This window comes from Chaetura pelagica, unplaced genomic scaffold (assembly GCF_000747805.2).
Source record: "Chaetura pelagica isolate M959 unplaced genomic scaffold, ChaPel_1.0 scaffold115, whole genome shotgun sequence".
Taxonomy (NCBI): Eukaryota; Metazoa; Chordata; class Aves; order Apodiformes; family Apodidae; genus Chaetura; species Chaetura pelagica.
In genome coordinates, this window is record NW_009953761.1 from 477,864 (window position 1) to 491,057 (window position 13,194).

General features: G+C 38.6%; 1 protein-coding gene across 1 annotated transcript in view; it reads left to right on the forward strand.

Annotated features, from left to right (window-relative positions):
* The window catches only part of ZC3H13 (zinc finger CCCH-type containing 13), a 38,692-nt gene extending 26,195 nt beyond the window's left edge, over positions 1-12,497 (forward strand). Inside the window, exons 13-20 of the mRNA XM_010000841.1 lie at positions 1-384; positions 1,415-1,518; positions 1,929-2,948; positions 3,986-4,495; positions 6,585-6,734; positions 7,634-7,834; positions 11,225-11,388; positions 12,011-12,497. Of these exons, the coding sequence (XP_009999143.1) occupies positions 1-384; positions 1,415-1,518; positions 1,929-2,948; positions 3,986-4,495; positions 6,585-6,734; positions 7,634-7,834; positions 11,225-11,388; positions 12,011-12,181 (2,704 nt within the window). The 3' untranslated portion in view covers positions 12,182-12,497. The remainder of the gene's footprint in view (positions 385-1,414; positions 1,519-1,928; positions 2,949-3,985; positions 4,496-6,584; positions 6,735-7,633; positions 7,835-11,224; positions 11,389-12,010) is intronic.
* Positions 12,498-13,194: the final 697 nt, after the last annotated feature.

Consider the following 13,194-nt stretch of genomic DNA (forward strand, 5'->3'; position numbering starts at 1 on the left):
AGAAAGAGATCGGGAAAGAGAAAGGGAAAAGGAAAGAGAGTTGGAACGAGATCGTGCTCGGGAACGGGAGAGGGAGAGGGAACGGGACAAAGACAGGGACCGTGAGCGTGACCGAGACAGGGATCATGACAGGGAAAGGGAACGAGAGAGGGAGAGGGAGAAGGAACGAGAGCGAGAGCGGGAGGAACGTGAAAGGGAGCGGGAGCGGGAAAGAGATCGAGAGCGGGAACGAGAAAGGGAGAGAGGTCGAGACAGGGATAAAGAAAGAGACCGCCAGAGAGACTGGGATGACAAAGAAAAAGGAAGGGATGACCGCAGAGATAAGAGGGAAGATACCAGAGAAGAAAGAAGTTCAAGAGATGTTCACGAGGAAAGAAAATCCAAGTAAGTGGCTCTGATTGTTCCTTCAGTCAAAAAACTACAACCAACCAAACCAAAAAAGGCGTTCTTTTTATTTCAGCAAGTTAGTAAGCAGAGCAGTACCATAAGGAAGAAGATAACCCTGTTTATGCAGAAGTCCCATCTGGAGCCATGTCTCCCCTGCATCTGTGTGGCACATACTGGTGCCCCAAAATCAGTACTATGCTGGTGATGTAATCTGATGCTTTGTTAGTGCAGATCATGAAACTACTCAGGAACTAACAATTCAGTCAGACTGTGTAATATTCCCTTCTAAATATACTTGCATGGCCTTGTCTTTAATCGTGCAGGCATTCTTGAAAACATAATAGCAGACTGTGGTACCTTTTGAAGCCTGGAAAGCTAACTAGGTCTGGGTTCATGACTTTGTTCATTAAATTTCTGTGGAATATAGATTATCCTTTGCACTAGTAAATTTCCAATACCAGAAAGCTACCAGTGAAGGTGTGAACAGTATCCCAAGCAAATGCATAGTACTTCCTTTTTTTAAGTGCATAGCACTGATTCACATTTTTCTTTTTATTTAATACAATCAAATTCTCATTGTTCCATCACTAAGAAGCAAAACAGTGTTGCCCTTAATAGCTGCTTCTTCTGGAAATAACTTCTGCTAGCTTTTGTGTGAGGGAATTGTGTACAGGCTCTCCCCCATCCACTGGCAGAGAAGTGAGCAAGCAATTGCATGAGGATTTGGCTGCTAGCTGAGGTCAACTCACTGGAAGGATGATTGCCACAGGGAAAAAATGATGTTAATAGCTTTTCACAACTTTTTGCTAAAAGGATGGTTTTCTGAAGTGTTTGAGTTTTAGTTTAAGGTATCTTACCATTTGGGAAAAATGACTTAGGAAACTATGAAACTTCCTGGCATCCTTAGATCTGTTGTGTTCTGTATCAGGTGCTTAGACTTCAGGGATTGTATTAATGAGAAACTTGATTAATGAAAGGTTTCTTAAAAAATCCTGAAGAAATTTTAACGTACATGTTTGTTCTGCAGGAAGCGCCACAGAAATGAAAGTAGTCCAAGTCCTCGTCAGTCACCCAAACGTCGCCGTGAGCACTCTCCTGATAGTGATGCTTACAACAGTGGAGATGATAAAAGTAAGTAGTAGTAGGCTATCTCTGCTGCTGGGTCCAGCTTACCCTCTGCTTATGGAAAATAATTTGCAATCTTAAATTGAAAAAACATTGGGAAAGCTTTTGTAAATGTACTCTTTCCCCTTATTTTTATGAGCAACACCATTTTTCTTAATCTTTGTTTGCCTTTTATCTTCATTTTGACATTGTTACTTCTACCAGATGACAGTGGCTTTTGAATGTTTTTTAAGATGCATGTTTGCCAGAATGGAAGGAGTCTGTTGCTGCTGCAGCAGTAGAAAAACTGAAGAAATACAAATGAAAGAATGGGTTACATGTTTTAATTGACACTTTCTGGCATGTACAAGGTACCAAATGTTCATCTGTTCTCCTACCTGAACAATGCAAGTAACATCCTTTTTCCTGTTTTGTAGATGAAAAGCACAGACTTCTGAGCCAGGTTGTACGGCCACAGGAATCCCGGTCACTGAGCCCCTCTCATGTCACAGAAGAGCGGCAGAGTCGCTGGAAAGAAGATGAGCGGAAATCAGACAGAAAAGAAAGTTCCCGGCGTTATGAGGAACCAGAGTTTAAAGAGAGGGTTTCTTCAGCAGATAAGCAAAGAGAGCAACCAGATTCTTCAGAAAGCTCCCGGTCTAGGGTTCAGGAAAATCTTGGACACCGCCCCTCTGAAGAAAGAGATGGTTCTGATAGACTGCATGATGACAGCAAGAAGAAGTCTAAAATACAGAAAAAGGCCACAAAGAAGAAGAAAGATGATGACAGTGGGGTGGAAAGGTATGCTAATGAGTCGACGACTGAGGAAAGCCAGGTCTTTTCACCCAAAAAAGGTCAGAAAAAGAAAAATGTAGAGAAAAAACGGAAGAGGTCCAAGGGTGACTCTGAAGTTTCTGATGAAGAAATTGTTCCACATCATAAAAAGAAGAAAGGCCCAAGAACCCCTCCTGTAACAAAAGAAGAATTGGTTGAAGCAGCACCTGGGAAAGCTGTGGCAGAAGTCTCCCAGAAAAGAGAAGATACAACATTTAGTGACTGGTCGGATGAAGATGTTCCTGAACGTGGTGACGTTGTTGTTCCAGAAAGAAGCACTGAGGATTCCCATAGAAAAAGTCACAGGACAAGGGTGGAAAAGGTGGAAGCCCCTCATGTTACTATAGATGATGGGCCACACCGCAAACCTGTGGATCAGAAGCGCAGCAGCAGCCTAGGTAGCAATCGGAGCCATGCCTCGAGTAGACTTAGATCCCCTTCCAATGAGTCAGCTCATCGCAGTGGAGATGACCAGACTGGTCGGAAGAGGATCCTGCACAGTAGCTCTAGAGACAGGGATAGGGACAGAGATAGAGAGAAGAAAAGCTTAGAAATCACTGGGGAACGGAAGTCCAGAATTGATCAATTGAAACGTGGGGAACCCAGTCGCAGCACATCTTCAGGTAATACACATTTTAGTGGGACTGACCTATTGTTCTATGTAAAAGTGCAAAGGTACACATCTCAAATCATTCTTATCTGGCTGTGCACTCTTTAAATTTGTAATGAGTGTGAAGGGGGAAGGAGGTGATCTGTCACTCACTGTAAAGCTGGAGTGAATTAACATTCCTGCAAGTGTTAATATATTTGAAAAGCTGATCCTCAGCCAGCAGGATTACCACTTTGTTTATACCAAAATGTTCAGTCAGATTCAGTTTACACTGCCTGGGGAATAAAGAAATTTGTAGGACAAAAAAAAATCCTTGTAAAAAGAGCAAGTGCTTATGCTTACAGAACATTGAGGGAGTTTTATCATCTAAATAATGTCCTTAAATTGATTATTAACATTCATTTTTGTATGGAAATTCTGAAATTATGCAAAATGAAAATGTCTGTTCTCAGAGAGAGATCCATTATCATCTCAGAACTATTTTCACTGAGCAAAATCTCTCATGGTTCCTGTTAGGCATACTGTTAATGCATACTGAAATCATCTTTGTAGCAAATCAAAATAATAATGATTGACTTGTTTCGTGTAGTTCATGTAAAAAAAAAAAAAGGTGTTTTAAAATTTAAAGAGCATAATTAAGAAAAAGCACTTTAGCTCTCTGTTCTCATAGTCATATGCCTGAAGTTATTTTTTTGAATTTATAATTTGCTACCCATGGCATTCATAGCTTTTAGAAGACATCTTCTGAAAATTTTGGATTTTGAGATTATTCTTCACCACTTAGCCCCCCGTCCCCATTGCCTAAATTTCTGAGTTAAAATTATGTACCTTCAGTTTGGCTTCTGTAATAGTAGGAAGTAGCCACTAAATATCTTCTTGGGGAGAGGGAGAAATACCTTACGTTTTTAAGTATGCTTAAATCTGTAGGCAAACTTAAGCCATTATTAATTCGATGCTTTTGAGAAGTACATTTTCATACCTGAACCTTTAAAATGCTGTAGTCTAGTAAAATGGTATTACATTTACATATATGTAAAATATTTTGTTCAGATCGTCAAGATTCAAGAAGCCACAGTTCAAGAAGAAGTTCTCCTGAATCAGATCGTCAGGTCCATTCCAGATCTGGGTCCTTTGACAGCAGGGAAAGGCTTCAGGACCGAGATCGCCATGAACATGATCGAGAACGAGAGAGAGACAGGAGAGAGGGAAGACAGAGAGACTGGGACCGAGATGTTGACAAAGACTGGCCAAGAAGCAGGGAACGAGAGAGACTCAGAGAACGAGAAAGGGAGAGGGAGAAAAGACGGGAGCTGGACAGAGAGAGAGACAGACAACTGCCTGATACTTCTGAAAGAGAGAGAGACAGAACTCTTGACATTTCCTCTCAAAAAGAATCAACGAAACACAGTGAAACAAAACTGGACAGGGATCATGAAAAGGAATTTGATGGTGTTTGTCGGGATTCAGCAGCTTCAGAGAAGGAAAGAACAGACAAAGATTTAGGACCTTTACAAGGTTTTGAAGATGGAAATGAGGCCGAAAAGGTTGAGAGTTTAGAAGGTGAGATGTTTTGGGAAAGAACCTGGGCTGACAAATGTTATTCTTTCCCTTTTGGTATAGTGCTGAACTGAGCTCTATTAATTTTCTGCTGAAAGGCATATGGCTTCAGTTTCTCTACTATGGAGGCAGACACAAAAAGAGAGAAATCTGATGAGCATCTTCCTTGGTGTTAATTGTGTTATTTGTTAATTTCTAAAGAAGTTTTGAGGCAAAGAAACATAAATTGTCTGAGGTGTAATTTCACCAAGGTGTAATGTTTCTGAATAGGCAGTTTGCTAAAGAATACCACCACCATTTGATTGCCTTGTTATATCATATCATTGTAAGATCCATTTCTTATTTTGGAAGTGACAGGTAGTAAGTGGAAAAAACGGGTGTTGACTTGGAACTGTTCTTTGGGAGTTTTTTTCTGCAGAGCCCAATTATCATAGAAATGATTGTCTGATTAGTAGGTGAAACATACATGTGGCATGACAGAACAGTCCAAAAATGGCTTTACTGAGGTAATCTTATTTAAATGCAGCTTCAGTTTGCTGGCCATAATGGTACTGGGGAAAACACGCTAAGGATTAGATAAAGTAAGAGGTAAGCGCTGACAAACTCTTAAAGAGTTTGTCACATGCATTAGACAGCTTGAGCTTTGCATGGACAGGGAATTTGGGAAGTACTTTTAACCTATATCAACAGCGGTAAAGAAGCAAGAATCTAAATCCAGAGTTACTGGTGTATATCATGTTTATGTGTTCAGTAAGGTGGCTTTCTTTGGTGATTGTAGGAGTTGTCTTTTCTAAATTCTGTTGAGAGGAGAAAAGGCATTGTAGGATTTGGAATTTTTGGATGTGTGGGATGATAAGGCCTGAAGTCCATAGTCTTCAGAAAGAGAAATGAATGAAGCTTTTGTAACTTTACACAAGATAATAGGACATCGTTGTATTACATTTGCATGCTAAATAAGAATCTATAGATGTTCATTGTTAATTTGGGCAGTGAAATTATCTGTAGAGGACAATGAGGACTATTTATCACTTATTATATCTCCTACCTCATTGCTCTCAAAGTGGTCATTAAGCTTGACTGGTACAATTGAGAAAATTCCATTTAAGGACCTTATTTGTGGAGTGCAAGCAATTGTCAAAGGGTGTTTGGAGTAAGCATAGGGAAGTATGCTATGTCTTGCTGTAATGGACAGAATTCAGGAATTGTTGAACTACAGGAAGGAAAGATGCAATAAATCTGAGAGTGCTGTTGGTGAAAGCCTATTCCTAAGTATATAACCTGTTTCCAAAAAGGCATCTGTAATTAAACAGGCTGTGGGTGTTAGATGTTTTTTTTAGGACTAGTGTTGCAGCAGACTTCCTGTAAGTGTTTAACGTGTATTCTTTTGTGTATTTTTCAAAGGTTGTGTTCTAAATTCTCTGAATACTATTATCAGTAGGAAATGATGGTATATTTAGGAGGGGTTTTAGAAAAAGAAATATATTTTGTAAAATATTAGATAGCATTCCATTTCATTAAGGCATACTATATATAGCGTGTTTTGGATTTTCTAAGGTTTAGTGTACTGTATTGTCTTTCATTACTTTATTACTTCTGTCTACACTGCTCATTTTAGCTGACTAATGTGTTGTGTTTTTAATGCAGAATTAATATGAAAGTACATTTCTGCAATAAAGCAGTAAAGGTAATGATAGGATTATAATCTAGAAATCATCAAACAGTACTTTCTCAGTTTTCAATTTCAAGTTAATATTTTTGTAATCATGTGTTGAGAACTATGGATTATTATTTTCAGTTGTTTCATACAGTAACTTTTAAAATGATTCATCTATGCTGTTCAAGCACATAGTTTTGGTGAGGTAATATATTAGGTAGATACGGTGCCAAAAAACCCCACAACATTGTCACATTGTATGTGGCAGAAATAACTTGCCTGTTTACATTAGTTAGTACCTGTTTTCATGTTGAATATACTTGTCCCCAAAAACTAACAGTTTAGTTTGCTGTGAACCTCTGTTTTCAAGCTGCATAAAGCATGTTTAGAAAACAAGAATGATTCCTTTAAAGCAACAGCATGTGTCTGTCTCTTTAGGAGGAGAAGATGAAGGAAAGATTGATGATGTACAGTCACTGGGTTCTGGTGCTGGAGAATACGAGCCAATCAGTGATGATGAACTGGATGAAATTCTGGCAGGTGATGCTGAAAAACGTGAAGATCAACAGGAGGATGAGAAGATGCCTGGTAAAAGTATAGCAAAACCCCTTTATCATTATTTGAATGCTAGATGAGATGCATATAATGCTGTTGTGGTGCTCACAGTATTTATGAATGACAACTGCAGTGTGTATGCTTTTCAGTATTTTTCATTTGTTCTGTAATAATCCCTAAATAAGCCTGAGAAGTACAGAAACAAGTAGAAAGTACTGGGAGCTGTACTGTGAAGTAATATTTACTTTGTTTTATGTAGTTAGAAAGGCAAGCTTTTTTGTTCTATAAACGTATTTTCATTTATCCCATATGGTTTTGATCATTATTTGGAATTGATATTTTTATGAAAAGATTTTATCTGTGCTTGAATGCTTCCTAAATGTACTAGGAAGGATGGAATCTTCTACTTGTTGTAAGTTCAGTTGTGTCACCTGGGCTATATGATCAGTATTGTATTTTCTGTGCTAAATGTGCTAGACACAATTTTGGTGTTACTCAGTGGTATATCTCTCCTTTGAAAGAGACATCCAGCATCCAGAGTCAAAGTACTATTTTTTTCTTCTTAAGCATTTCATTTGGATCTCTCATAACACGTTTAGTTGTACTGTGACTTCTGTGAGCACATAAGTGATGTGTCCAAACAGCCTTGAGCAAAGGAGTTGCAATAAAAGTGAAACAGGATATTAGGGGTGGGGTTTTTTTAATCTGAGAAGCTTTATATTTGTATGCTCCTTTTTTCCACCAAATGTAAGTGACTTTTGACATTCTTACCTGAAGTGCCCAAGGATCTGGCTTTAAGAACTTCAAAATTATGTTAATCTAGTTTCTTCTATTGCTTTTAGGAGATAGAGAGGTACACAGCATGTGAAATTAAATCAACTGTGGTAAGGGATGATGATGTGATAACTCGTTCTCTGTCAATGTTTTTGCAGATCCTGTGGATGTTATAGATGTAGATTGGTCCAGTCTTATGCCAAAGCAGCCAAAAGAACCACGGGAGCCTGGGGCTGCCCTCTTAAAATTCACACCAGGTGCTGTTATGTTGAGAGTTGGCATTTCCAAACGATTGGCAGGACCAGAACTCTTCACCAAAATTAGAGAGACCTGCCAGAGAGGAATAGAAAAACCTAAAGGTAATTGGTTTTGCAGGAATTAAACTGTGTTTTGTACTTAGTGATACTCCTCACATAATGTGCACCAGTTCATTATACCAGGTTTCAAGACCAGAGACAGTGTATGCATGTTGTGTGAAAATTATAGGAATGTAATACAGCTGCATCTCAAACAAATTAGAGTTATAGTTCCAGCAGTGGTAATTCCAGGTCTTGAATAATAGCCTAAACAGACTTTTTTTATCCTATTGGAATATTCTTTTTATGAGACCATTCATGCTTTCCTGGCCTAAAATATGTCAGCAGTTCTGTGGAGAGCTAAGTATCTTCTGCAGTGAATTAACAGTAATATTGCAAGAGTAAAATAAGATTTCTGAATTTCTTTGAAGAACCTCTGCATTTCCTCTTTTTGCTCTTCTGGGAATCCTCTCTAGAATGCATAGATAAAATTTTGGGTCAGAACAAAGGAGCTCAGTGAAATTTGTATGTTATGTCTCTGCTAGAAGTGGGAAATTAAGCAAGACAGGTCTGGCATTTGGCCAAAGTGTGTAGCGTAAGACATGCGTGATGGGTGGGATAGGCATGAACTATACCAGTCTACCAGCTGCATACTATAGTTGCATAGTGTAGGCCGGGCTTTTTCACAAGAGAGAATGGTACTTGCCACAATTCGCAAGGTAAAATTTGGTTTATAGGACTGTGAAACATTTACTTTCTATAACATTCCTATGCAAATTATTATAGGATCTAAATGTGAGAGGACTGTGGCTTTTAACTAATAGTCTCTGCAGAGCCTCTTTTTTTAGGAAAAGCAGATTTTTCAACTGTGGCTTTTTTTTTACTCTGTAAATTCTTGCTCTTAATGTGAATCAGTATTTTTTCATGCTTTGCAACAGTGTTCTTCATGTTTTGTTAACGTTGCAGTCTCAGATAAGTGGAGAGGACAAAAAAAGGAACTTGCTTCTCCTAGCCCTGTTAATCTCCATGAATGTCACTGCTTGCTTGAGCCATTTAAATTGTGTAGCTGTTCATCATGGGCTGTTGCTACTGCTTCTACGTTTTTAAAAGTCAAATTAAATACAAACATTTTTTATGCTTCATAGATAATATAATTTGAGGTGTGTATGTGGTATGAGTAATTACTGTAAGTGTCCCAGTGCAGTATTTGCAGCTCTTTCTATGCACTACTAGCTTTCTTGTAATTAAAATAATCTCAGCTCTTATGCTTAAGAATTCACATAACTGATATAATTGACAGTATTAAGTCTTTCTCTGTTTGCAAATTGATATTGATGTTGTCTGATATAGTAAAGATAAGAATCACAGAATTGTTGTGGTTGGAAAAGACCTTTAAGATCATTGAGTCCAACCATTAACCTAATTATACCAAGTCCAGTGTTAAACCATCTTTCTAAGCACCACACCTACATGTCTTTTAAACACCTCCAAGGGATGGCAATTCAGCCACCTTCCTGGGCAGCCTATTCCAGTTTTTGATAACCCTTTCAGTGAAGAAGTTTCTACTAATACCCAATCTAAACCTCCCCTGGTGCAACTTTGAACCATTTCCACAAATCCTTATCACCAGATACCAGGGAGAAGAGCTCAGCACTTCCCTTTCCACTTTCCTTCCCTGGGAATCTGTGGAGAGCAGTGAGGTTGCCCCTCAGCCTTCTTTTCTCCAAACTAGGCAGGTCCAGAGTTCTTAGCCACTCTTCAGAGGACATTACTTCCAGCCCTTTCCCCAGCTCTTTTGCCCTCCTCTGGACAGCCTTCTTAAATTTTGGAGTCCAGAACTGCACACAGTGCTCAAGATGAAGCCGCACCAAGCTAAATACAGGAGGGACAGTCACCTCTTTTGAGAAACTGGTTATGTTGTTTTTGATGCACCTCTGGATGTGGTTTGCCCTCATGGTTTCCAGGGCTCACTGCTGACTTGTATTGAGCCTGCAGTTGATCAGCACCCCCACAATCCTTTCTGCTGGCCTGCTTTCCTCTCCCAATTTTTATTTCTGTCTGGCATGAATCCATCCTTGGTGAAGAATCCAGCATTTCAGCTTGCCAAATTTCATCCCATTAATCGTGGCTCAGTGGTCCATCCAGTCTATCTATGTCCCTCTGCAAGGCTCCTGTCCCTCAAGAGAGTCAACAGCACCTCCCAGCTTGGTATCATCAGCAAACTTGCCAATGGTGTGTTCAACTCCAGCATCTAGATCACTGATAAATAGAATGAGCAGAACCAGCCCTGGAATTGAACGCTGAGGGACACAAATAGCCTTTGAAGTAGGCTTTTTGCATCTTATCACTTGTCATTTGTGTTATTGATTGTCCACTGAGGCTGTCTTGATTACTTTAGTGCAGTTTTACCTGCCCTTGATATCTTGTAACTGTTTTGTTTCCTTTCACCTTATTTTGAAAACTACTCTTACTCTGCTCCATTACAAATTCACTCAGTGATTTAAAAATGCATCTTCTTTCTCTTCTGTGTGCATTTTTCCAAACTGCTGAGGCAGTCTTTGCTTTCAATTCCTAAATTTTTCCTAGGTTTGCTGATGTCTCTAATCCAGTGTAGATTCTCTAGCAAACTCACTATGTTTTACTGTATAGGTTTGACTTAGCTCCACACCTTATCATTTTTTCTTTTTAATTTTATAATAATCTTCCTATTCTAAAAGAGCTATAAATCATTGAGCTGCAATCCGGCTATGTGCATTCTTTTTGTCTACAATTCATTGAAAAAAAGATGTCACAGAACAAGTCTTACCTCAGGAGCTGTCTTTGGTTGAAGTGGTTTAAGTGTTGTAGCTGCATGCTGTTTCTTCTGATAAATGTATTAAAGGACTCATCCTTCCACTTCGAGTATTATTAACAAATACTTCAGATGAGCCAGTAGGAGGGGGTAGTTCATTAGCATCTGTTGACTTGTTCTCCAGGTTTATCCACCATGGATATAAGTAGTATTCTATATAGCCTTGTGTAAGTTCTGCATAGTCACACAAACCCTGTTTTGACACTGGTACAGTTATACTGTGTCTTGCAGAGAGGTGAAGTTTAGATGGCTTCTTGACGAACACTAGTAGTAATCAGCTTTAGTCACACATATCTGATCATACCGTAAATGATATCCCCTCCTCTGTCCTAGAGGTGCTGCTTGATTATTTTTTTTAGGCCTCAGTGATTGCTGTTTCAAGTTTGCTTTCTGGTGCTGAAGCTACATACAAGGGTACCTGCACTTTAAATGATGAAGGATTCATTTGTGGTTTTATATAAATGGCAATATCCCTTTTTTCCAAGCCTTAGTATTGTTTACAAGTCAGAAGTACAGTTAGTAGAGCTTTTATAGATTGCTGTATCCTCTTCTTCCAAAATACCACATGAATGTTGATCTCTGCAAATATCAATTCCTTATAGATGCTGAAAACCTTTTTGAACATGAACTGGGGGCCTTGAACATGGCTGCACTTCTACGAAAAGAGGAGAGAGCAGGTCTGCTCAGTAATCTGGGTCCTTGCTGTAAAGCCCTGTGCTTTCGAAGGGATTCTGCAATTCGTAAGCAGCTAATGAAGAATGAAAAGGCAAGTGGCTTGTTTACAGTGCAAAATGTGGAAACACAGATTTCAGTGTGCAAAACACTTCTCTAGGGACAAAATGTTTGTATTTGTTGTTTGTCGTTCTGGAACAAACCTAGTCCTTCAAATAACGGAGGACAAACTTCTATTGAAAGGGGTTGTAGGGTGTTTATTTTTTATTTAGGATTAGGGATTAATTTAAGATTGAGACTAGAGTGCTGTTTCTTATTTTGGGATATAAATTCTGAAGATACACTTTCTACTTTTGGAGAATACATGATCAAAATTATTGGTTAAAAGACTATTTCAAAGACAATTGTTGAAGAATGCTCTTGCTTAAGATTCTATGTACTTTTATAAGATTTTTTTTTTCCAAGTTAAAAGTACCTAGATAATTTTCTTTCAAAAAATGAAAGAAAAATACTTCTGCCATTTCTTGCACTACAGTAGTTTTTATGATCTTGCATGCTAATAGAAAACTCATTAATTCTCGAAGTCTTTTGTAGTGAATATGTATGATTAAACCTCTAATTATTGACAATACTTGAGGTTAATTTTTCAGCTTACATGTTAAAATCCACTGTTTTTCTCTTCCTTATTTTTCTTTATATTTTTTCAATTTCAACAGGGTGCAACAAAACAAACTTATACAAATTCTGCAGCAATGGACAGTGACTTGTTACGGTTGAGTCTACGGTTATTCAAACGAAAGACTGTGTGCCAAGTTCCTGGGCAGGAAAAGACAGAGGATAGTAAAATTCCACAACCAACTGTCCAGCAAGAAGTGTGTGTGTCTTGAGCGAGTGACCACGATGGCACTTTCTGTTTGAGTTCCCACTGCCGTTTTTGGTGTTGATGTTTAAAACTGGTTGGTTCAAAAGCAGCTGTAGAAGATGGAAGAAAATACTCCATTTGTACACAGATAAGAATTATCTGGTTTGGATGCAAGTAAAAGGGGTACAAAATAGACTTCTGTGGGAAGTTCTCTGCAAGTTTTGTAACATTGAATCTTACCCTGTAACATAAACCTGTTTTGTGATATATTGAGTGTAATAATGTGAAGATGTCTGGTTTTAGCAATTTATAACACCTCCTGATATTAAACTGAAGAAGACCGTCTGCGTATCTTTTTCCTCATTATAAATGGGTTTTTCTGCCACCACCCTGATCTCAATACGAGTCTCAGATTTCTTTAAGCAGTTTGCTTCCTGGGGTTCTGTCTGCTTCCACTTTCCAAATCCCTTTCTTATCACAGCAGCCTCTGCTGTGGATATAGATTTGGACAAAGCTCGAGCTCTTTTCCATCTTTAGTGTAGGGTTCCTTTGATAATTTCTGTACACAAAAATCAAATCTAGTTGCTTAAGACTTCCCTTCTTGTTGATGAATAGAAGTAAAAAAACTTCCAGGAAGTGATTTATGACCAGTTTTAGATGCCTGTATTTATGAGACTAACAGCATTTTGGAAATGCCTGATGCTTACCAAGGTGAACTAGTGCATATATTTTACATTCTGTTAAGTATCAAAGCAGATCAATCCCATGAAGCAACCTGACACTTGATGAATTTCAAGAGTTTTCAGATGTTAGCGGTAAAGGTGCTATGCAGTCATGTTTTGCTGGGTGTTAACAGATTTTGGGGGCCTGATTAGAGACTTGTAAGAATTGTTTTCAGCTTGAGAATTAATATCTTGTTTGGAATCTTTTGATTACACCAGTCAGATATATGTAGATGGTCTGTGGAGGCCTCCATGTGAAACTGAGGCTTCTAAAATTTCAAACTTAAGTCTCTGTAAACACCTCTCTTTTCCTGGG